This window comes from Pipra filicauda, unplaced genomic scaffold, assembly GCF_003945595.2.
Source record: "Pipra filicauda isolate LSUMZ 115617 unplaced genomic scaffold, ASM394559v2 scaffold14_size4853619_pilon, whole genome shotgun sequence".
In the NCBI taxonomy this organism is placed as follows: domain Eukaryota; kingdom Metazoa; phylum Chordata; class Aves; order Passeriformes; family Pipridae; genus Pipra; species Pipra filicauda.
In genome coordinates, this window is record NW_024103985.1 from 4,721,540 (window position 1) to 4,746,615 (window position 25,076).

The window sequence follows — 25,076 nt, forward strand, 5'->3', positions numbered from 1 at the left end:
AAAGTGTGGTGAAGTGGAAAAATTTTTCTTACATATGGAATTCTGTGAATATTCTGATAGTACCTACACTGTGTTTGTTTTTACAGTTTGCCATGTGGGAGACTCTTTCTAATGAATTAAAATACCTTTTTATACTAAAAGGTGGCTGTTATATTTGCCACATATATTACAGACATTATTCACTGGTGCATCTTTTGCAGTATCCATGCTATCTCTACACTTTCCCATCTTCCCTAATCCGCTTGACAGTCTCTTGGACAGTAATTTTGGCCATTAACTAGCAGTAGGAATGTACTTTTTTGATCCTCTCCTGTAAAGTGCAGAACAGTCCACCTGCTTAGCCTTACACATCCCTCAGCAGGTACCTGAGGCTGGTTTGTTCCTGGCTCTGGTGATGTGCCCTGCAGTGGCAGGAGTGTCTGTGGAGTGCAGAGGGGTTTAAGTCCAGAAACGAGAGAGGATTCTTTGGGGTTGTGACCTCAAGTGTACAGAAAAATGTTCTGGTCAGTGATGTCTCCAGATTTCCCATGTGCTCCAGAAACCTGGCTATGCCAGTAAATGGGCTGGATGATTATTTTCTGTTTGCCTCTGTACTGTGTGGTGATCCTCTGCTCCTCACTGGTGTCCTGGAGGTGGATTTTGTGCAGCACCCAGGCCAGGGTAGGTACCACTGCAGGAGGGTGGGCTATGAAAGGAAGAAACTCCTAACAGGCCTGAAAGAATTCATTCTGGGAAAGATGAGAATGGTTATCTCTGATTTTCACTCTGATTTGCAACTGTTGGATCTTTCTGTGGCTGTTTTGAGGCTGGAATTCCCAAGTGTAGTGCAGAATTCCTGGGAGACAATGGAAGTCACATCCCTGCTCTATTGTTTTTTATTTTTTATTTATAAATACAACCGTTGCTTTATTATATAATCACAGCAGGACGTGCTGGGAACTGCCACTGGATTGGTGCCTTGTTCAGGTGAGTGGGAGACTTCAGATTTGGCTTTGTATCTTCTCCATGACAACCCCCACTGTTCCCGAGGTTTAACAGCACTGAGTGAACCAGGACCCACCTGGGGAAACCATTCTCTCTTGGCTTTATTTTTATACAGTGCCTTAAACATAACACAGCACTTCAGAGTAAGCAGCTTGCCCTGCCCCTAAAAATCACATCCTACGTATATACAGTATAATGAGCAGATAAACAGCATTTTCTCAAGGTCAAATATTACACAGTTTTGTATGCTTTTGGGAGGAGTCTGCTCCTTTTGTTCTCTGTCTGTTACTGTGTTTATTTTAATCTGTTTACTACTTCAGTGTTCCCTACATCTCCATGGGCAGGTTAATAATTTTATTTGTTTGTATTTTGCAAAATTCTGTTTTGTTTTTCTCATCACTGCATGGGTCTTTCATCTTTCAGTGTGTGTGCTCTTTTCTCTCACATAGAGATGATTAACTTTTGCAGTAAATATGCAAAAAAGTATCTGATATCACCATAGGAGCCTTCACTGCATTAAGGTGGCATGATAGTAACTGAGCAAAATTAGGGCACCTGAAATGGTCATTTTTAGCAACATGCCTGCTTTTTTCCACTCTTGATAACCATTAATGAGTTTGGCTTGGGGACACAAGTCTTCAGAAGTTGCAGTGTATTTCTCCACCTTGCCCTAAGCCCAAACTGTGGTTGTTCAGCTTTGAGCTCAAAGTAACAGACTCTGTTGTTAGATGATGTCTTGGTCAAGGCAAGGCAATGTGCATCACCTTGGGTTTGCTGAATTGTGTGGAACAATGGCACAGAGCAGTTACCCTGCTTACTCCCAGTCTTGGTTTCCACCTAGTCTAAAAAGATCTCCACTAGCACTTGCTTTAATTACAGGCTTCAAAATAAAAGTAAATAAAAAACCCTCCCCAAAAATTAGAGCATGGACAAGTTAACCTGTGCAGCTGCATTTACATCATTTGAAACAAAGGTTGAGTATTAATGGCTCTGTTTATCCCAAAAACACAGCCTTTTCCATAGCATCTTCCACTTGCATGTATTCCAGATGGGATGGATAGTTAGTGCACTGGAAGTGGGGGCTCTCGCGGACGTAGGTCAGGAAATCTGGAGCTCCTGGGAAAATGACATTGTCAGCCAGGAGAACTGAGCCCTTCCTCAGCAGGTTGCATTCCTGGAAAGAAGAGAAATGGCTTCACAGGGGCTGTTAAGCAGACACTGCCCTGACTGTAATGTCCTGTCATGTAACCAGGCCCCACTCGAGTGCTGCAGCCAGAAACCCACTGTGGGCTGGCTCTGGAAGGGAGAGGAGGTGGGAGAGGCTGAGTAACTGCAGGATCCTTTGTGGTCATAGACTGACTTTTAGCATGATGAGTAGAACATTAGAGAGGCTGGTTCTGAAATAGCAGATGAAGCCCAGTGGAGGTGTGCAGTTTGTTCCTCAGCTTGTTTCCAACTATCTCTACGGGATCAGTAAGGTGGCCTTGTTTTGGCTGTCATGCCTAATGTTTAAAAACTTCTTTAATGTGGCATTAAACTGTTGAAGTAACTCTTCAGATCACCTGAGAAACTAGCACATACCAGTGTGCTTTGGCCTGTCTCAGTCAGACTCCAAAACCACTAAGTGAATAAAAGAGATTTTCTGTGCTTGCTTTCCTTTCATCTTAAGCAATTTTCTGTGATTTTGTTCAGGATCTGGGCACAAAGCAGAGTTTGCACACAATGAAGATCACTGACACATTTCCACAAGGCATAATTAACTTGTAATAGTCACTTCAAGTGCAATGTTTATCCTCAGTAAACCTACAAACCTCGTTTTTACTGGTATTCTTGTCTAGGAGAAGTTGCTTATCTGAGCTTACCAGCTGTTTTAAAACAAAGTCTGTTGCTAATCAGGCTGGTCGTTACCCTGTGGTTACAGGCAGCAGCTGGAGCCAGAGCATGGGGTGGTTTTGCAGTGGCAGTGTGTGAGAGCAGCTCTGTTGCTGGGTGTGCTGCAGAGGCTGCTCAGCTCCCTGCTCCTGCCCCTGGGGACTGAGCACAGCCAGCACAGGAGCAGGGGTTTAGACACATGTCCAATGCCCTCAGACTGTTTGTACTGCACAGCTTACAGAGCCCTACAAGAGACAACATACTGGATTTTCCACTGGTCATCAGGAGTTCAGATGCTCCTCATGTCTGGCTTTTCTAGAAGTGCATGTCTGGACCACTTTCAGTGTACATATTTCATCTGAATATTTTATATTCGTACTTCATAGTCGCTGTTCATATTGTGATACCTGCCAAGGGTGCGTGTTGGAAGGTTTGTAACATCTGAGAAAATGGGAGGATCTTTTCTTTGTCTTTCTGCTCTTAATTTTCTTGGGGTTTTTTTTGCAACTTTGTCCCACAGTTGCATCAGACTGACCACTACCATGGAACTAAACAACCTTTTTTGGGATAAGTTTATTTTGGCTGTGTTTCGAAGGCTGAGCTCTGATAAGGATGCACTGGCTCTTCCCAGTGGAGAGAGTTCAGTCATCCTCACACAGCAGTTTAAAAGAAAGCATTCTCTGAGTACAAAACAACTGTAGGGAGGGAACATTTTCTTCAGCTACTGCTGTGTAAATTCAATACTGGCTGTTCATAACCCCAAACAAATTTCCTTTTCAAACAGCTTTCTGGAGGACAGGACTAAAACTAAAAAACAGAGGAGCCTGGATCAGAAAATAATACTGTAGTCCACAAGGGGTCAGAAAGTACTTGGCAGGTTCTCAGTGTAAGAGGCAGGCTCAAAAAAAGTGGATTTATTTGTGAAGAAAATAATTGCAAAATGACACTTCCATACAAACAGGCAGTTGTAGAAAATCAGCCTGCAGCTCCTAAGGCAGGAGAGTATCTGTGTGTGTTGTGTTCATAGATAGAGATGTTGTGAATCTCAGTTATTTAACACCTGAAAATACCTTCCTATGCAGAAGTGCTCTAGCAGTTATCTCACCTATCACTGCCTGCTGCTGCAGCCAACTCGTTGGCAATGCTCACAGGAATGGGTAAGGCAGCTTGGGAAGAAATGAACATAGTTTTCCCACATTTGGGGCTGGCCATAGACAGCATTTCCCTGGGAAGTGCCTGGCGGGGGCAGTCTCTGAAGGTTGCTTTCCCAGCCCATTAATCAGGTGGAGTGTGAAGACTCACAGAACAGTGATACCCAGCAGTGCCACCAAAAGGGTGTTTCCTCAGGAGGCTCTGCTGGCACCACAGACCCAGGCAAACAAAAGGTACTGAGGAAATGGGAGAGGTGGAGCTGGGACATGCAGGTTGTAAGTCTCACCTCTCCCAGGATCAGGATGGGGTTTGGGTCAGGTGTTCTGGCTGGTGACCACTCCTGGGGGTGTGAGACCCAGCCCATTGCTCCTCCAGGGGGGGGTTTGTGCTCCCCTGCCTGCTCAGGAAGCAGGATGGCTCAGCAGTGCTCTGCCAGGCCCTGAGCTGTGTAGTGTCAGCAGTTACTCTCAACAAAGGTTTGGAGTCCTGGCCTTCCAATCCTCTTTTCCTGTAAGGTTGCTATTTTGGCTGCCAGTTTACAGCAGAGGAGGTCCCTCATAAAGAACAGAGACCTCGCAGACATCAAGGCATTTGCTACTTCACTTTTAAGACTGGAATTGTGCAAACTGACCTGAAGCAGGATGGTGTCTGGTGTGTATCTGTCTTTCCAGTGGTCCAGGAACACAAAATCCAGAGTATCTACTTCATATTTTTTTTTCAGCTGGGGGATAATTTCCTGTGAAGGGCCTTCTAGGAGTTTAACCTGAAATACAAATCCATCTGATGAACTGTGAACCATTAAGAAAAAGCACATGCTTTTAGCTCATTTTAAATTGTGGCCAGACATCAGCAATCCTCTGTATAGCTCAGTATTGTGTCAATTGAATTATCTCAACAGGGTTAGATAAGGTGTACTTTTTTCTTTTTGACAAACCAACTCAGTTATGTTCCCAAATATGGATTTGGGTGTTTTGGGATCTTGTTGTTTTTTTAAAATAACAGCAGCAAAAGTGACCTGTTGTTTCTGTTGGATAATGTGTATCTTTACTGGGAACATGGGAATCTCCTGTTGAAAAATATTCTTTAATTACTTTTTCTAGTTACATCTCAGTTGAATCTTACAGTCCAAGGGAAGCAAAAAATGCAGAGACCAGGTTAGTTTAGAATAAAGCTGGAGGCTACAATATGTCAAATTGCTATGGCCAGGAGAGGAAAGGGGCAGGCCAGAGGCTGTTCTGTCTTCCCACCAGGTTTGCTGGTGTGAGCACTGTTAAACTGGGGGCAGCTGCTGCACGTGGGTTTGTCAGGCAAGCACCACATACTGTGAGAGGAGGCAGAAAGTAGTGGGGAAATGTCTGGTTTATGACTCACAGCTGCTCAGAGATTAAATCAGATGGGGAAAATGCAGTTTTAGATGTCAGTAGTACTTCAGGTTCTCTTCAAAGAGTTCAGAAGCACGTTAGAGGGTCCGTGGTGGGGTTTATTTTCCCTGGTGTTCTCAGCTCCACTAAGTGAGCTGTCAGGCAAATGGGCACTTCCAGGCAGGAATCCCCCAACCTGCTGCAGATCTCTGCCTTGGGATGAGATGGATTCTAGACTGGAAACACCTGCATCTCAACCAACTGTACAGAGTCAAGACACCTCCATGCACAAAATTCAGATATATAGATACATATAGATATATATAGATAGATATATAGTGACCAACTAGATTTGGGTAAATACTTCTCATTTGAAGTCCATTGCACATAGTACAGCTGTTTCTTGTGAGCTTTTGTAACAAACTAGACTATGGTTCAGTTTTTTGTAGTCAGTCTGGGCAGCAATTTGAAGCTTTTCATTTTTATAGAGAAAAGCAGCATTCTAGTCTGGGAGATAACCCAGTGAAGTCCTCAGCTGTACTGCTGTGAGAAGGCAGGGATGGAACTTGGCAGGGAGCTGGTTAAACTAAGAAGGACTTGTGGGTGCAAGAAAAAAGAAAGAATACAAATTCTAACCAGTTTTGCTCTTGTGGTTACAGACAAAATGGTATTTACCTTGTCTTGTACTCCAGCAAACTCAATCATCTGTCTGGCTATGGCAGCAAACTCTGGGTTGAACTCCACAGTGAGCAGACGAGCCCCTGCCTTGAGGAGCCGGGCAATCCTCACTGCTGAGTAGCCACAGTATGAGCCCAGCTCCAGGGCAACCGAGGGGTTCACCTCTTCCACTGTCTTGTCTAAAATCAAACCTGATTAAAATGCAAATAGGTTACCTTTGGACAAAAGCAAGCTGGTTCACATACAGAAGAGCAAGTTAGTGACAAGGAACTTACAAAATCCATGTGCTCAGTTGCTCAGGACATTCAAAAATGAAGGCTTGATGTTAAATTTTATACCCTATCCTTGGCAAACTGGCTTATTTGTGATCGAGTTGATCACAAGGCTGACATTTGAAGTTTTCAATATTTTTTCAACTAAAAAAATACCTTAGTTTACAATAATAACAATAAACATTTCTGGGTAAAGAATTCCGTGATTTAACTTATATTCCCAGAAAGCAATTTATATAATTCGCTGAATTAACTAATTTATAGTGTTAGGGGGGAAAATGTAGTGGTTTTTTCCAAGAATTTTTTGCAGAAACTGGCTATATTTGTGAAATATATAACTCCTGAATTTTGAATGCTCTTGGTTGTTGCACATGTTACATGCTGTAGTCTGGTACAAAATTTCTTATCCTAAATACTGATCTTCAAAGGAAAAAAGAAAAATCTATATACAAAGTCACAAAATAATTGGATTCACTACATGACTTTGTGGGATGGAAAACATTAGTCAATTGTGAGCAACAAAAATGTTCCCAAAAAGAAGTGACAGTGTACTGTATTGTGTCCTTCTGAAGAAAAGGATTTATGGGTGAGAAAACTATTTCCTCTTAGTTGTATGGCTGGAAACTAGATAACTAAACTGAAAAGTATTTGAAGGGATTTTACACTAAGCCATGGAATTTTTCAATGTCTGTATACACTTCATTAAGTGATATTTTTCTGGGTGCTATTTGTTTATGAATATTGTGATAATGATGATGATGATGATGCATCTTGAGGCCATGTGGTCACTCTTGAAATCTTAGAAACTAAAGATGCATTAACTTTAATGGCTCTTATCTGAGGAAAGGCCATCTTATCAGAGCAAAACTAGAGTGAAATTATTAAGAATATAATCACAAATGTTCAAAGTTTGGAGCTTTAAGAATTCCTACTCTGCCTTTTACAATGAGGAGCTACTTTCAAAAAATATACCCATGACAGAGAAGCATTTTTATTACAATGCTTAGAGTTGTATTTCATTAACTGTGATAATCCCAGACTAAGCAAATTTCCCCTGCAACTTCCCAGCAAGAGGTACTTTTGTTTCTAATACATAAGGGAACATGTTAACATTTTCCATTATAGTTTTTTGAAAAGATTGCCACTTTCCTGCAGCTAAGAAAAAAATTTTTTTGTTGCCATACTTTCCTTTAGGAGACAAAACCAAGATGATTTGCTTGCTAAATAGCAGCAGTGTCTGACACTGTGTGACATGGGAAGGATTTCTTTCTTCAACAGAAACTTCTAACTTATGCTTGCATACACAAAATTCATATAGTTTAACATCCTTCTTTTTTTTTCAATTTACTCTCTTGTTAAGGATCTGAAAGTACATACCATAATGAACTATGCCTTAAGGGGACCCTGTGTAGGAGCTGAGGTGTAACACAACCCGAGATTTTTCCCATAAATTGTCACCCTCTGCTTACCCACTCTCAGTGTGCACTGCACAAACCCCAGCTGTGGTCTGTGACTTGGTGGCTGGGTCAGTGGACAGCCCGGTGCAAACCCTCCCCCGAGCGGGCAGCACTGCCCCCAGGGCTGGGGGGTGCTTGTTTTGCAGCAGCAGCAGATGGAAGTTCCCCTGTGAGTACAATGAGCTGTCCTGTTCTGTGCTAGTCCTGAAGGATCTGATCCCTGCTGCAGTTACCTTTCTCATTGCCCACGTTCATGGCCCACTCCTTCTGGGAGCAGTATTTGTCTATAGTGTCCACCACGCTCCGGGGGTCTCCTCGCACCGCGTTCTGCAGCACGAAATTTAAAATCCTCTGTTCTTTGCTCTGGTTCATGATGAAATTGGTGACTTTCTCCCGGATTATTTCATTCCAGATAAGGGCAGCAGTGCCGTTTTTCCTGATGAGCACCACAAAGAGCAGCAAAATGAAAAGCAGGATGAAGACAATGAACAAAGGGGCTGAAGAGCTCTCCAGCATCTGGAAGGAAAGAGAAAAACAGCCCAGGGTTAAGGTGGCATGGGAGAGGACTATCCTGTTTGTAAATATTAAACTGAATAACCCACAACCAACCTTCTGAACAGGAACACACAGAGTGTAATTATGGTTTTATCTAGAGTAGCTGAAAAGGCCTCTCTGTCCCTTGGCAATGGAGGGTGCTCCGTGGCACTCCCTTTAGAAGCCAATTTTACAGGCAGTCAACAAGTAGCTTTATTTCATGCTCTGGTCCCTGCCCCCACACAGCTGCTCAGTCCTGGCTCCAAGTGTGCCACCACAGAGCTTCCCAGCACCAAATCTGTCCTGGCTGTATTCCCAAGGATTTAAAACCTTAAATTGGAGCCTGCATATGATCCCACTCCCCTAATTATTAACCACATTTTTAACTTCTAAGCTGGCCTTGGTAAGAAAATATGCATTTTGAGCACAGTGTCGGCAGCCAAGGGCACTGTTAGGGGATGTTGTGTTCAAAGCAGTCTGCAGGGCCCGAGTCACTGCCCTGCCAGCACCTGCTCTGCACAGAACCTCAGCTTCATGTCTCAGGAGGACTGGACCAGCCCCCTTCCTTCCAGAGCCTGCAGCAGAGGTACCCAGGGCAACTGGTTTTCAGAAAATAGAAGCTTTTTTCCTTCTTATAAAACCCTTGACATGAGCCATCATTCTGACACTTTTGAGGATAAAAAAATATGCATTGCCTTTTATAAAGTGAGGATGCTTTCTCACTGGTTTTAAAAACATAAAGCTGGATCAGAGTAATTCTCAGGCTCATCAAATTGAAGATATGTAACAGAGGGGCACGCTGTACTTTTCTGATGGGCCAGTTCAACTGCTCCGATGAGATTGTGCCTGTTCTCCCCTGAAATTCAGTGTCAGAGCTGCAGGGGCTTCTGTGTGGGCAGCAAGGGGTGGGGTGTGTTCCTGTTGGTGAGTTCAGGGCACCTGAATGTAACATTCAGCAGATGGGATGCATGTCAGCCTGTACAGTTCACACAATAAATCCCATCAAAGCCCCTTACTCTGCTGGATTTCAGGCAAGCCAGTGGACAGGAAGGTGCATTTACTTCCACGCAGGAGTCACAGGACAAAAGATCTGATAAAGAAAGGGTTCTTAAAATTAAGCAATTGTTTTAGCCTTTGAGATGGTGCCAAACCAAGGGGTTTGATTTGCCTGAGGACTCTTCTGCACATGAAGCTTCTCTTGCACAACTCCAAACACACCTCGTTTCTCGTAACACCTCCACTTTTCCACCCCAGCTTCCCGCAAGCAGAGGCTGGAGTTGTACCCTGGGAGGAGAGCCCAGGTTGGAACGTGCTTTAATCAGTAATAGGATGAAGGAATGCCAAGTTCATTGGTTCTTGACGCCTAATCAGGCATTTGAACACAGGTCTAAAGGATTCAGAACCAATTCCTTAACCTCAGCAGGGTGGATGTAGTAGCCCTGCTTTTTAAACTGTTATTTTTAAAGCACATGACACTCAATTCTTTCTAGCCTTTTTCCTCCTATTAAATCTCTTTCTCTTCCACCTTGCTGAACAGGGTGAACAGCTTCCACTTGTACTTGGTATTAATGCTCCACCCTACCAGGAGTTCAGCAAAACCATTGCTCCAGCTGGAGCTACAACATCATCAAAAATTTTGCCTAAGTTGCCCAAGACCAGAGGCAAAGGGGCTGTATGATTCTATGAAATATTCTGTTCTTGCTTACCTTCCTCAAAATTGTCCCAGAAAAAAACTAAATGTTATGGATTTTCAGACCTCTATTCTGTAGTGGGACTTGGCACATACACATGGGGAAAATCTATGCCACTGATTTATTGAATCATCATGCAGAACACATTTTGACTTCAGAAGATGACTGAGTTTCCATGGAGATATTTCAAGACACAGTACAGCTGATTTTGTTCACCCATCCACTTATCTGAGTTGCAGAGCAAGTATGATTTGTTTGGAGCATTTAAAAGTCTATTTCTTTTGCTTTTAAGTAGTCACCAGTGTTGATAGTTACCTTTAATGCTTTCCTTGCAGAGTCTGACCTGACACATTTCCTTTCAGGGCTTGCCACTGTCATTAGCACATGAAAATCTTGCTTCTTGGACTTTCTGTTTAATATGAACCTGCTTCTTTACCTCAGTGGGATCAGGATGGCCTGGATGTCAGTTTTTCCTCTTTCCTTCTGTGCAGTAGCAGTTCTACTGCCCAGGCCCAATTGTCCTGCACCTCCCAGGCAGGATTTCAGCTCTTTCCAGTTCTCCTACATGAAAATGTTCCACATAATCTGTCCACTGAGAACTTGGGCTGGGCTATGAAAATATCATTGGTTTAACATAAAATATCTCTCTAGTTTCACTTGGCTAGTCTTTACTTGACTTTCATGGCTGAGTTGATTGCATGGTTGCTGTTGATGGATTTGGATTACTGACACAGGTAAGAGAGAATTATTCTGAACTGCAGCGAAGGGATGGAGCCCAGAAACCATTTCCTGATGCCAGTAGGTATCCAACCTTCCCCCCTCTGGCCAAGGGGAGCTGTGAGCCCTGCATGCCCGTGACTTGGGGGCAGTCCAGCAGGGTCAGGTCCCTCCAGCACTGACTGTGGCATTCAGAACTGGTTCAGACTAAGGGCAGGCACAATCCTCTGCTTACAAGGGGTCCTTTGGCATCCTCTGAGCAGCCCTTGCCCCAGGCCGTTGCTTTGGCACTCTGAGGTTCTGCCAGCGTGTTTGGGGCTGCCCTTCACAGGTCTGCCAGACAGCGAAAATGGCTGACAGCAGCAGGGTGAACTAGGGGGGTTATTTGGGGGGAACAGTTCCCTCCTTTGTTGTTTAGCATGAATATGAGACCATTTGATGAGATTTCTCCAACAGGGAGAGGCAGCTTCCCTGGGCTCCCTCCCTGTTCCTGCAGCAATGCTGAGACTCCTTTTTACACAGCCTGTGAAGCCTTCCTTTTGTACCTTGGCAAGAAGGACCTGCTTGACAGTGAAATCCTGTTACCACTGGTTTGCTTACACCTCTTGTGTAACACATTTGTCAAGAAGACAAAAAAATGCTATAAATTTAAACTCAAATGTGTGTGATTTGGGAATGATCTTAGACCTAAATCTAAAATTTAAGCAAGGAAGCAATTCAGCTTGGCCATTCCTATAATCAGGTGCTCAAAGGGATCCTTTTTTTCAGTGCCTGAGATCTTTGCACTTGAGTCCCACTTGAGTGCTACAAAATACTACAGCAGAGCCCACCGGCCTCCACAGACCCTCAGAGGTTGCTCACAGGTAGCAACAACCTTTAGAGTACATGCTGCTTTTTCTGTTCCTAGACAAGTTCACTTATTTTTGCAGTATCAAGGAATGTTTTTCAGCTATTGTGGTTTTTATTATTAATATTGCTGTATAACAGCCCAGCACCTTCATAAACCAGCTGGATGGGTTGTTCTTAGCAAAGCTCCTTTAGGAGGCAATTATCCTGAAAAGCAATTTCCAGGGAAGGTATCTTCTAAAAGGAGCAAAACAGACATGTCTTGGTTTTCTTTTCTTTTTTTTTTTTTTTTTTAACACAGTTTTTTTCAAAGTTTGTCCATCTTAATTTCTGTTTTCTTAGGTGTGAAAATAAATTTACAGCAATAGACTGTAAAGGCAGACTGCCAAGAGCAAGATGCACTGGTGATGGTCATGCACCCAGAGGGGAAAAAGGATCTGTACCAAAACAGGTAATTGCTTTCATATTCTTAGCTGGAAAATATTTGATATGAAAATAAGTGTGTAATTCAACCAATTTAAAACTACCACTACCTAGGAGACAGTCATGTTATGACAGCTTTAGAAAATGCAACTGTAATTTTAGCTTTAATGTGGATTCATGAGACTCATTAAGTATGCAATAAAACTGAACTTGCACACAGTCAAGTTTCCCATAACCACTTATTACAAGGCAGCTGCTCTTATTATTTAATGCTTGTACTGGGGTTCCAAATACACAGGTTAGCACTGCAACCTCTTCTGTGCTTTAGAAACACCATAAGAAAGTGAGCCTGCTCTTTGAAAGCTAAAATTTGAAGTGGAAAATAGTAGGCAAATGAAAAATTCAGCAAGAGAATAAACAGAACTGGAGGGACAACGTTCTGGAAAGGAATGAATAACACGTATCACTACATCTGCTTCTGAGAAGAGGGAGTTTAAAAGAAAACATATTAAAATTTCATGCCCAGACCTGTCAAACTACTGATGAGCCTTTCTAAAGCACTGAGTTATTTTCTTATGCATCTAATCTTCCTCATTCTGGCAGGTTTCATAAGCCCAACTGGTAACTGGATAGTGCAGTTCAGCAGTTTCCCCTGCTGCAAACCATAATCAAACAATCAGTGTTTGAATGCAGTACCTCTGCTTCAGCTTACAGAGATTTAAAAAGGCACTTTCAAAGAGAGAAGCAGACACAAAATGTGGGAATATGCTGTCCCAACTTACCTGCCTTTGTCAATAAAACACCTAAGTCATTCCAATGGCTATAAAAGAAGCCTCCAGACTGGCTCAGACTTAGGGACCTGTTAGCTGCCAACAGTTGTTGAGTCAGGGGATTCAGGATCCCCTTACTATTACAGGATCTCCAGTCTTTCTAAAGCCATAAAAATGGAGTATGATCATGAGTAATTAACAAGATGTCATTCCCTGCAGATGCCAAAATAAGAGATGACAGATATTCAAATACCTGGGAGGTTGAAAGTGGTTAGATAGGACATTTTTCTAATCAAAGTGAATCCTTCTAAGCCTAATTACAGAGCCTCTCATTACAATTTGAGCTTGGATAAACTGATATTGCTTTGCTTTGTACTGAAAATTAAGGCCTAAACATTATTTAAAAATATTTTTTCTAAAAAGACAGTACATATATTAGACTGCTATTCTCCAGGGCTGGAATGAAAGTAACCTTTGTGATCCTGAGTCAGGGGACTGAGGTTTGAGTCTCATTTTGGCAATGTTTTTCTGATCTTGCATGAGCTGTCTTACCTACATCTTACCTACATCTGTGTTGCCACAAGAGCAAGTTAAAGTTGTAAAGTTGTACTAAACTTTTTCAGAAAAGTCCCTGCTATGAATATATGGATAACACCTGAGGAAAGGCAGAGGGATTTTATCTGCATTAACTAAAGAACACGATTTTGGGAAACCAAGGCAGCAAATGCCTATGTGACATTATCATTCCTGAGTTTATAAACAACTGGGAAAAAGAGGAGAAAAGCAGTGCTTCAAACACTTTCCTTAAGTGCTTTCAGCCTGCTGACAATTGAGGCCTTTGAGGAAAGATGATGTTACAGCCAGTCCTGCTATAATTTTTCCTGCGTTTAATCTAACTGCCAAGTACTGATTGGTTGTTTAAGAGTTTATTAGGAGTCTCCAGGCATTCAGACAGTACTTTAGCATTCTGATGCTAGAGGGTTTAGAATCTAATTTTGACTTTATTAGCTCACATAACCTGGTGAATGGGGAGCACTTGGTAAATTTATATCATTCAACCTTTCTTCAGAAAAGATCCTCTCTGCTGGTCTGATGGCACTGAGGATAATAGAAATGGTCCACAATAGTGGAGTGCCTGGGGACAACGGGGTGTAACACTGCAGAGTCACTGCTGCTGAATCTGCAGAGAGAAGAATGTTCAGTTGCAAACAATTTTGAGGGTTTTTTCTACACAGGCCATATAAATCAACAGATTAACCCCCCCAGAGCTGTGTGTGAAGGAGGTAGGTGTACCCCCTGCTTTTAGAAAAGGGTTTAAAAGGTTTTAAGTTCAAACTTTTTAAAAGCTTCTGCTGAAATTTTGCTTTTAAGTATCTCATGCACACAAGTATGCAGAGGATTTGCATACTAATAATGTTTATGGAGCACTGTGAAAACAATGCAGAGCAGTCAGCACATTTCTACACATATTTTAACGTCCTGCACTAGGCCAGAGGAGATCTGGGCCATGGCTGGGACTGGAGTTCCTGACTCCCAGTGCTATGCTGTCCTGAATGAGGCAATCTCTGTTTTGTGGCATTTTGCTTTTCTTGATCTTTTCCCAGTGCAAGAAAGGCAGAGTATTTTGGTCAGAAAGTCTAAACTAACTTCTGCCAAACATATTGTATCCTTGTTGCTGTAGGCAACACAATTCAACAGTTTCATAATTTAGTATTTTTAAAGGTCAAAGAAATATCTTTTTACTTGCTATTCTTTCATAACTGTTTATGTATTTTCAAGTGAGTGCAACACTGTGAAGAATGATCAGCATATTGCCAAATGTGAGTATTTTGTATTTCAATGGAAACTTAGTGTGGGAGTTTGTTTTCGTGATGTCAGTGGAAAATCTGAATGTCAATCTGAACATACTTTATATAATTTTTCAATAACTATTTCTTGCCTGAAATCTAGATTTCCCTCTTAGTTCTTTTTAAAATTACTACAATTTAGCTTTGCTTCCATAACTACAAAAATTCTGTCTTCTATAAATGCAGAACTCTGGTGATTATTTCCTGTCCCCCACAGCCTTTTATCTTGTCTTTTTCCCTCCTCTCAGGTTGAAAGGAAACAAATACCGTTTTTTTCTTATTGAATGAAAGGAAAAGAACATGTGGATCTGATCCAGCCTGGCCTGGTGAACACTCTGCATGATTGCAGCCAGAGCTTGGGGTGAGACACTTCTCCAAGGATAAGAGATGCTCTTTACTGTGCCTTGAGCAAAGCCAGCGTTTCAGGAATACCATCCCTTCAGGTACCCCCGGGAAGGGTTTGTTTCTGACAGTCCTTACTCCCACTCTAGCACCCTGGATGTGTTTGCACTGTTTGTCCAGAGGCTGAGGCCAGTGGTCAGTGCAGCTCAGCAGCACTGTACAAATCCCCCTGGCAGGCAGAGCACTGACAACAGCACAGAGTGCTCTGCCCTGACAGCACACTGGGAGCTGGTCTGGAAAAAGTTTTCTTAGCTGAGATTTTCATGTTCCCCAAGGGGTAAAGCAAGTTCCTGTTGAATGATTTCGCCCCAAATGGGGGTAGGGGGAAAAGGGCTGGAGGAGCAGAGACCAAAATGGCTGGTTGTGCTCCTGAGCATCAACTGACAGACGTATTTCACAGTCCCTCCTTATATCACAGGGCTGAATCCTTAGTGTCCCAAATCCCCCTGCATGCTCCTGCCCTGCTTCCAAGGCTACCAGCTAATCTAGTGTAAATCTGTCTCTCTCCCAGAACAGCTTCCTGCTGTCCACAAGCTGCTCTTCAGGCTGGGGGGAAGTGAATGACTGAAACTTGGTAGCGAGGACACCCACTGAGGGATCTGAAAGATTAGGAGGGAAATCTTTGCTGAAATGATGACTTGTTTCTATGGAAATGAACAGCTCTAACAGGCCAGGCAAGGTGGGACAGCACAGCACAGCAGGTAACCAAAGCACCACGTGGAAAGGGGCAACCTGAGACAGAGCAGGGTATGAGACCTTGGTCTTAGATCCTGAGTGAATGCCCTGCCCAGAAAAGTAGCTGGAACGGGCAAAGAGGGTCTCTTACTTTGGCTAGAAATTGCTTTCTGAGAAATCTCTCCTGACAGAGCGTTAGGACAGCCTCACACATTAACATCTTGTTTCAAGGACTGCTGCCAAAATCATGTTTTTTCAGAAAATTCCCAGTCAGTTCTACTTCCAGTGTTCCTGAAGGAATGCTGAAAGACAACAGTATGAGACTGGCAGAGATAAACCTCATACCAGATGCAGGCTGCTAAGAAATACTGCTAAACATGAGTGAGGAGTAAATTGTTTGCAGTGCTCATATGGTCAAACTAAAGCTAAAAATCGGGAAATTTTCCTTTTGCATTTAAATACTGCAGTGCTGTGCAAATCCATATGGTTCTGAACCTGAGGGCTTTGTTAGAGAAGTCCATGGCTGAGTAAGCAGAAAAAAGTAAGCTTAAGTGCAGAGACAAAGTCAAGGTTGTTTATGGAGCTCATTGGTATGACGTGGTTGACATTATTGGTAAATATGAGTTTGTTTTTAAAGGACAGAAGGTAAAAAATACCTATTAGGGGCATCAGAAGGATACTCTATAAGCAGCAACAGGGCTAGCAAGCAAAAGTACTAGCTTTTTGTCTCTTCTTCACAGACATTTTGCAGTAGCAGAACTCACTCTTGAGAAGGAAAACCCCCTTAAAATACATGTGCAGAGAAACATTTATAAAAGCAGCTATTCAGGCAAATGTGACTGAACTGAAGCTTGACTTGCATTCGGCTTTTTCTTGAATACAAATGAGTACCACATTCCAGCATGCTTACAGCCATAAATTACATTTTCAATTCAGTTGGGGCTATCTCATCTCACTTCTTTCAGCTGTCAAGGTTTACAATGCACTACAAATGCACTACACACAAATATGTCCTACTCTCTCTCTGAGAAAGCTCTTGCTGCCCACGGACTGGCTTCCTGACAATGAGTGCCACTCAGAACGTGGAAAACACCACTTCTTTCACAGGCACCACTGTTTAAAACAGTGACATTATCAAAGATAACAAATCCTGTCAAGCCTGAGAAATAAGAAAATACAAATAAGTACCTTTCTCAGTATAGCAGAAGCTGTTCCCTCCGATCCTTTCCTGTGCTGCTCTCCTGTGGATTTTACAGAATAAGAGTCCAAGAGCCTGCAGTATTCAGTCACATTCGATCACATCACAGGAATAGCTGATCAGTTCTGTGACACGGGCTCTAAAAGGAGCGGTGTCCTTTTCCCCAGTTCCTCCTTTCACAGATTTCTGCACTCCTTAAAGGTGCTCGGTGCTCTAATAACCGGAGAGAAAGCTCTTCATCTACCCCCTAACGACAGTGCTCTCGTTACTTAGTTACAGCACAGCGACTGCTGACAAAGTCAGGTAGGAGCCAAATCTGTGCTCAGGGTAAATGCTCTCTGTTCAATCAAGCAACTCCAGGAATGAATTTGGCCCGGGGGATTTAGTTCTTTTTTCAGCTCAGGCGTGGCATGCTACAGCCAGAGCAGAATTTGTAGGAACAAGACCTAGACCTGGGTTAAATATAGTGCTGCTGGAGGCAGGGGAGGTATGCAAAGCAAATTGCTTAATGGTAACTACTGGAGGAGGTGCAATCAATATATTATAAACAGTACATCTGAATTTCTATAGCTTCTAGTTGGAAAATTAGTCTGCTACAAACAGCTCTAAGATAAAAGAAAAGGCTTATTCTGGTAAATCTTGTTCTCGGCTTGTCTGTTTTGTTTCCTTCGAGCTGGGAACAATACAGTCCAGCTGCAATTAAATTGCACCATCGAAGAAACTAGTAAGAAAAACAAAAAAACAAACGCAATGTGGTAGTAGTTCTGTATTCTCACTGCAAAGCTCAGACCTAGTCAGCAAGTGTTTGAGGCTCTAGCCTAGAAACTTTTTAAAGACTTGAAAATTGTTTTTTTATCACATGTGGCAGAAAGAGGAGCTGAAGATCTGAGAACAGGCTTTGTCACATGATAGGAGAGGGCCTTGAAAGAACTGGGGACTAACTGGGAGCATGACAAGAGAAAACAAAAAAATTTTGAGTGGATGAATTGAATAAAGAATTGTAGAGAAAAAGACGTAGGTGAAGACTGAAGTGTTTTTAGTAAGAACACTAAACCAAACATAACTAAGACCCTGCAGTATAGCACAGTACCCCAGGTCCATACAGAACAACTCTGAAGTATCCCTTCCATGTACAAAAGAGCTTTGGCTCAACAAATATTTTCTCATAATCCAGACATCAAGCAGAACAAAGAATGAAATAAGCAATACAGCACTCCAGCTTCACTGACTGTAATTTCCTGTCCAGTCAAAAGCCGGTTGTGTCTGCACAATCCCTCCTGCCACCCACAATCCAAATTAACACAGAACTGATTCTCCTGCTGAGCTGTGGAGAAGAGTTTAAACCAGTAACACTTACTGTGAGCACTGCCCCTGTGTAAGTGTGTAGCTCTGCTTTGGAGATGTCCCTGCAGGTCACTCCAGCCAGTTGTGAACTGGTGGGTGGGGGCAGCCCAGCTTCTGCTTAGGAGCGTAAAGTAGTGCCAAGACTTCCCAGATTGAGCAACGTCCCGTGACGACACTTTTAAAAGACTTCTAACTTCGAGCTGAATTATATTCTTCAGGCTGGAAGCATGGGAGGAGCAAACTTGCTTCTGCCTGCCCACAGCTGTTTACTTGCATGATAAAACCCTTGCTGTTGTCTAGATATTTCATTATACAAGTAAAAATGGTGAACGGCAATAACTGCAAATTAGACAAAGCCAGAGGTTCAGCTGGTTAAACCACCCAAACTGGGTGTCCATAAATTGCCTCCATGTTAATAGAAAATTGAAATCTTGTAATATATTATTATGGGATTTTTTTTTCTCCAAGAGAAGTTTCTTTGGTAAGCTGTTAGACATTGGGTTATGCCTTTTTTTAGTTTACCTGTTTACTCAGTACAGGGTCTATTTAAGAACAGATATTTTTGCAAGTTTTTACTTACATACTAACAATGCTACAAACTCCAGTGTGCATAAATTTATACACTATTCACATGACTTATCCTTGTCTAGAGAGTAAGAATTCACCCTCATATTAATAGATCCAGGTTAGAGAACTGTGGAGAGCTATAAATATATTGGTGAAATACAATTTTTATGTCAGGCCAAGATCTTAAAAGATGGATTTGGTATTGCAGAACGTCAGGATGCTGGATTGCCAGGGCACATCCATGGGAGGCTGTAGAACCAGGATGCAGCAGCAGCAGCATCCCATGAGTGGCAGCAGGTCAGGACCCCTGGCTGGCTCGGGCTGACTCTCTCTGCCAGCTGACAGGGCTCAGCTCTGCTCTGGCTGCACCAGCCTGAGCAGACCTGTCCCGTCTGGAGCTCCCAGCTCAGTCACAGGATGCAACGTGGCACTGCTGTCCCACTGGCTGTGCACAGCACAGAGCTTTTCCCAGCAAATCCAAGCCTGGCATAAAACAAATGGCATTCCCTGCTTCTAATAATCCTGGCCAAAGACTGGTTTTTAAAAGCCTAAACAAAGGCAGACAGGAGAGCTAGCACATTATCATAAACCCACAGATCATGTGAAACACTGAGTGGAAGAAAATTCTTTTGAGTTTGCATTTTCAGAATAGCAGGAGGGATTTTCTTTTATGTGAATTTGCTGTTTTCCACAGCCAAATTAGTTTCTCTTGCTGAGAAACACGCAAAAGAGAAAGGAAGCAGCACTTATGTCTGAATCAGCTAACTGCCTGGCCATACCTAAAATAGGAAAGAGCTACAAGAGAAGAAAGACCAGCAAAGTTGTGCTCTAAATTTGAACAGATAATAGGAGGGCTTAGACTATTTTGTGTTACTGTGCATCTTAAAGGTCATCATGTAGACTGAGAAACACTTTCAGCTTTCAAAGACTTTACTCACAAAAACTCTGAAGCAGCTAAGTCTACCCCATGTCTGTCTTCTCTCCCCTCCCTTTTTTTGGTAATATGTGTTGAAGCATTTGAATGAAGTCAAGAACTGGTGTTACTTGAAGCTTCATCTGTTTCTGCTGGTTTTTTCCCTCAGTTGCAATCAATTACTTGTTCAGGACAAACTATGAACAGAAGATCTGTCTTAAGGAGGGAAGGAATAAAATGGCATAGATTAAATTCTGAACAATGACTCATACTCTCAGATAAACCTATGAAAACAGTAAAAAAAGCAAAAGCAAACAAGGGGAAAAATAGCAACAGAGGTGAAATGTTCAGCTATTTCTGTTGGTTTATGAACTCATGTACAAATGCTTGCAGCAGAGGAAACACCACTAGCTGAAGGATGTATTCTTTGTAACAAGATGCCCTTTTGGGCACTTAGAACACCAACCGTTCTCATACATGCTTTTAGACTTACATTTTTAAATGGAATTTAAATTAAATTAAATTAATTCTCTGATGCCTATACTTTTCTTACCTCAATGTAGTTGTTTTAGATATATTTATAGACCTTACATAAAAAAATTATTAGTTAACTGAATAATTAGTTAATTTGTCCCATCTTAACAAAATGTCGTGAACTTTGTAGACTCCCCGTGAAATCCAATCTCCACCTCAATCTCATAAACCAAAATCAGTCATTTTCTTCCCTTATCAGTTTGACTTTTAACTGTCCTAAAGATTGATTTGTCAAAGCTCTTAAAAACAAATACCAAAAATGCAGCAAATCATAGCAGAATTGGATTGTAAGCAAACAGCCACAGATTCCTTCATGCCAATGCAAAGCAATATCCAACAAAAAGTAATATTGGAAAACTCTTGCTACACAAAGCCTTTTGTAGCTCCGGGGTATGGTTCCCTCAGTTGCCAGGGACTATGTCACTATTTCCTCTTTTGTATTCACCTTCTGCCATGCCTTTCTTCCACAGGCTCCTCTTCCTCATTGCTAAGGACACCACACTACACACCAGCAGAGCAAAACAAGGGTGGAAAAAGAAATCAAACAGCAAATGCAATTAATCAGGAGAGATGGTAAGAAACCAAAACATCCTACCTCCCACAGAGATGGCTGAGTTCAACCCCTGCTCCAGCAGGGTTTATTGACTCCACTGTCAATTATTAATTAGGTCATGCCACAAAATGCAGCCTCTGACAGAATCAATTCCCCACCCCACCCACCAAAAAGGAAACAATGGGATGACTTCCAAAGACGGTATCTACCTGACACTCTCTTTTTAACTCCACCCTGCCAAGCTGCTGATCTGGGAACAAGGCATAAAGGGAACCATGCCAGAAAAACGGGAGAGACAAGATGTGCTTGAAAAGTCAAAATTTCTAAAAAGTTTGGTAGAAAAAAGTATTTGGTTTTGGTCATCTTCATGAGGAAGAATTTAAGTGAGCCATGGATAAATGTAAGTCAAAGTATTTCATACAAAGGAAAAACCATACAAAATTCCAAGCTGTCTCTACAATAAATTCAAGAGGAGAAAGTTTGCCTGTTACTAAAACTAATTCATGACTTACAAAGCATCTTTTCTTGTTGAATGGATTTCTATACATTTCTAAATCAGAGTGTTTCCTTTACCCCTTTAATACCACACTGTTTAAAGTACACTGAATAAACAACTCCCCCTGGAAATAAACCAAACCACATCTAATGTATAAGTTAATTTATGACTTTAAATATGACTAGCTAAAACTGAAAAAAAAACTGTGGAATTATGATGTTAAGTCTGATAGCTATCTTGCAAGGAGTTTTTTTAATCTCAGGTTTTGAAAGTATATGCTTTCACTGCAGAAACACAAGGCTTCATATAAATGATTCCTGATACTAGAATGTATTTGCCACTAAAGAACTTAATGTTTGTTTTCTTAAAAGAAATTAAGATATATATATATATGTAAAAAAAAAGTATCACTAATTACCTAATCAACATAATGCTAACCACAAAAGTTAAAATAGGAGTAGGAAGCCACAGGAGCTGAGCCAAAGACACAGTAGAAACCACATCTGATAACCAGAATCCATCTGTGGTCCCTGATAAAGATTTTTGAAGTGCAGCACAGACACACCTGCTCAGAGCTGACAGCAGCAAGGCTCAGGGGCTGCTGCTCCCCCTGACCAGGAGTCACCAGGAGCACAACCCCTCCCCACCACTGCTCTGTGCCTCCGTCGGTCCCAAGGATGGAACTGGTGAGAGTGAGCAAGAACAAGTGGAATGACACACTGCAGCCTCTGAACTCTGTCCTGCAGACGGCAGTCCTGGTGGGGAAGGCCGTGGAACTGCACCGGGCTGTGGGGTACAGCTGGTGACACCCCCTTCCCACGGTCTGACAGTGGCACTGTGGATGCTTCTGGTTCCCAGCTGACTGAAGAAGGATGCCAAGGGACAGCAATGACTCACTCTCGAGCCAGAAAAGTGTGTGTTGATATGTTTGGGAACACACACTTCCAGAAGAAGCTACCATCTCACCAGGGCTGTGTAGGCTGTGGTTCCCTTAGGCTCTGAGCTCTAAAATGACGAAAGCAATCAGTAATGCCAGTGTACAGTGGGGCTGTTTCGATGGGCACTTGGCCAAGATCCTACCCTTGAAAGAGTTTAGAAGCTTTATTCTAAATTTATCATCAATTCCTTCCTAAATTGCCACTTCAGGTGCTGTTCAAAGATAATGATTTCTATCAACAGCTTTCACAGGATCATCAGAGTTGAAAGAGACCTTAAGGATCATCTACTCCCTCGTCAACCCAGGTCCCCAAAACCACCCCTAAACCATGTCCCCAAGTGCCACATGCAGATGCCTCTTGAACACTTCCAGAGACAGTGACACCATCTCCCCCCTGAGCAACTTATTCCATTGCCTACCACTCTTTCAAGGTAAAGTTTTTACTCTAATATCTAATCTGAACTTCCCTCAGTGCAATTTAAGGCCATTTCCTCTCATCCTTTCACTTGAAACACAGAAGAGGCCAACCCCACCTGCCTTTCATTTGGTTCAACTTGGTTTCGCTTCGCTTTGCTACATTTGAGGCCTTTCCTTATTAGCAAAACACCACAGTGCTGCAGGGACTTTTCTTCATGTAAACTTGTTTTGTGTTTGGGGCAATTTAATTCTACCCTTGATCCTACTTGTCTGAACTAAGTCTGTGTGAAGAGCATATGCTCAACACTGCCTGTTTCAATTCGGAACAGTGGCTAAAACAAAAAGCTGAAACAACTTTGCGTGCACGTACCTGAAAAGCATAAAAGATTAGTATCTGAATATGCTTTAGGTTTCTTTAATTCAAAGGCCCCTCCGTACACTCTAGTCATGTATTTCTAATGCTGTTTCAGTGGGTAAGAGTGTTTCTAGTGATTTATTGATTAGTGCTGCAGGAGGTTTTCTTGTGTTTAGTTTTTTTTAACAGTGGTGATACTGGAGAAAGTCATCAATCCACTTACCAAAGCGATAGAAATTCCTATTTCAAGTATTTTCAAACATTGACGGAGTGAACAAAAATAATCAGACTGCGCTGGAGGTGATGTCAGTTCTACAAAACTTTCTTTCGCGTATTTTAATTTCTTGCCGTTTCTCTTCAACTGTGGAGCAGAGGATTGATGGTGTCTGAAACAAAATGGTTGGATGCTGCCCTCTTGTGAGCCGGGCTCCTGCTCCAGAGACTGAACCACGACTTCTAAAACCCTTTTTCTGTAGAAAAAGCGGCCGATTCTCTTGTCCCAAACTCGGATTTGGCTGTGGTGGCATTTAACACGTCCAACCCAGCACCGAGAGCAGCAGGCGGGGTCCGCACTCTGCTTCACTGAAGGCCAACAGACAGCGCCCCTGAACGAGAAAAACCGCGTCCCCTTGATTTGTTTTGATCGATGCCTGCTTTGAGGCCTGTTAGCTGGAGCTGTCAGAAGACATTACAGGCATTAATAACTGCCGTCCGGAGCAGGTCTGGGTTAATCAGCAGCTGCCATGTGGCCCAGGGACGGGAAAGGCTGTGAGGCGGCTCTGACAGCTCCTGCCCCATCGCAGGCCCAACGTGTCACAGCTGCTCCGGGGGCGCGTCCCCTGTCCCACACCGCTCCCGCCTCCGGGCTGAGGGAGCCGCTCCTCCGCACCCGAGTCCTCCTCGGAGCCCTGAACGGATCGTGGTCACAGGAACGCCAGTGGTCTGTAACACCCCGAGGAAGGGACAGGCTCCGGCCGAACCAGCTCCTCAGAGGTTTGTGTCAGCCTGAGCCCCGCAGCTGAGGAGCTCTGCCACAGAGAGATGGGCGGTTCAGGGGGGACAAAACAGGGCCTGGATATCACTGAAGGCTCTCTGGGCAGTCACCGTGACTCTCGTCTTTCCCGAACAGCCTTCCCCGAACCCCTTCTGCACCAGCACCTGGGGGGAAGCCTGTCAAGCAAACTGTGGTGGGTTGTTTTCCCTTCCAAACGTCTGATTTTAACGCACACGCGCTCCTACAGCGCCAGATCCCGCGCTCGCCCTCCCCAGCGCCGTGAGGGCTCGGCCCGCGCGCTCCCCCGGCGCGGCTCAGGCGCGGCGCGGGCAGCCCGCGGGTCCTGGCGGGCCGGTGCCGGTGCCGTACAGCATGGCGGCGCTGCGGCGGGCCGGTGCCGTACAGCATGGCGGCGCTGCGGCGGGCGGTGCCGTACAGCATGGCGGCGCTGCGGCGGGCGGTACCGGGGCCGGGGCCGTACAGCATGGCGGCGCTGCGGCGGGCGCGGCGCGGGGCCGGGTCGGGGTTGTGCCGTACGCTGCGGGCGCTCTCAGGTACGCGCTGCCCGCGGGGCTCGGGCCCGCCCGCAGAGGGTCCCCCGAGCCCTTCCCGCCGCCCGCCTTGGGGTCCCGCCGCGGTCGGGGGCTGTGACGGCCCCAAAGCAGGAGCCGCCCTGTGCCCTCATCGCTCACCTGCGGCTTCTCCGCCGCCTCGCACCGCGCCGGGACCCGGGGCTGCTCCGCGGGGAGGCCGAGGCGGAGCAGGCCCGGCTTCCCTGCCACCGCCCTGCCGGGCACACGCGGCTCGCGGAGCCTCGAGGGTGACCCCGCCGACAGACCCGTGTCAGGGCCGGCCCTGTGGTGCTGAGACCTGTGTGGATCCCAGCTCCGTCTGTCTGATTGTGCAGAAGGAGCTTCTGGGGACATTGTGCAAAATCTAATCTATTTTCCCCCTTCGTTTGAGTTGCTTCATTTTCCATATTTCGTTCACAAAACCAGACCAGATAGATTAGTGAAAAAACACGTTGCCTTAGTACAGTCAAGAAAACCCAAATCAGCAAAAATCAACTGTAAAAAGCAGCGTGCTT

At 43.8% G+C, this 25,076-nt stretch overlaps 2 protein-coding genes across 6 annotated transcripts in view; one reads left to right on the forward strand and one right to left on the reverse strand.

The window, feature by feature from the left end:
• Positions 1 to 852: 852 nt before the first annotated feature.
• Positions 853 to 24,760, reverse strand: COMT (catechol-O-methyltransferase). 3 transcript variants are annotated; one of them, XM_027733047.2, is made up of 5 exons: positions 24,682 to 24,760; positions 8,010 to 8,292; positions 6,045 to 6,238; positions 4,640 to 4,771; positions 853 to 2,158 (listed from the first exon to the last, which is right to left on the reverse strand). In XM_027733047.2, the coding sequence occupies exons 2-5, from the start codon at positions 8,290 to 8,292 to the stop codon at positions 1,979 to 1,981; spliced, it is 789 nt and encodes a 262-aa protein (XP_027588848.2). In that variant the 5' UTR covers positions 24,682 to 24,760; the 3' UTR covers positions 853 to 1,978. The 3 variants fall into 3 exon arrangements, with proteins under 3 accessions (XP_027588848.2, XP_027588851.2, XP_027588850.2); XM_027733050.2 differs by lacking the exon at positions 24,682 to 24,760 and adding an exon at positions 18,237 to 18,368; XM_027733049.2 differs by lacking the exon at positions 24,682 to 24,760 and adding an exon at positions 16,870 to 17,284.
• TXNRD2 (thioredoxin reductase 2) overlaps positions 24,441 to 25,076 on the forward strand; it is a 30,780-nt gene continuing 30,144 nt past the window's right edge. For all 3 annotated transcript variants that reach the window (XM_027733043.2, XM_027733044.2, XM_039378920.1), the window contains exon 1: positions 24,441 to 24,543. In XM_027733043.2, coding sequence (XP_027588844.1) covers positions 24,474 to 24,543 — 70 coding nt within the window. In that variant the 5' untranslated portion in view covers positions 24,441 to 24,473. The remainder of the gene's footprint in view (positions 24,544 to 25,076) is intronic.

Coding starts and splice junctions, on each gene's coding strand:
- COMT (XM_027733047.2), bottom strand. CDS start 8,292: ATGCTGGAGAGCTCTTCAGCCCCTTTGTTCATTGTCTTCATCCTGCTT. Junction 6,239..8,009: donor GAACGTGGGCAATGAGAAAG/GTAACTGCAGCA, acceptor CATTTTAATCAG/GTTTGATTTTAGACAAGACA. Junction 4,772..6,044: donor TTGCTGGAGTACAAGACAAG/GTAAATACCATT, acceptor TTTGTATTTCAG/GTTAAACTCCTAGAAGGCCC.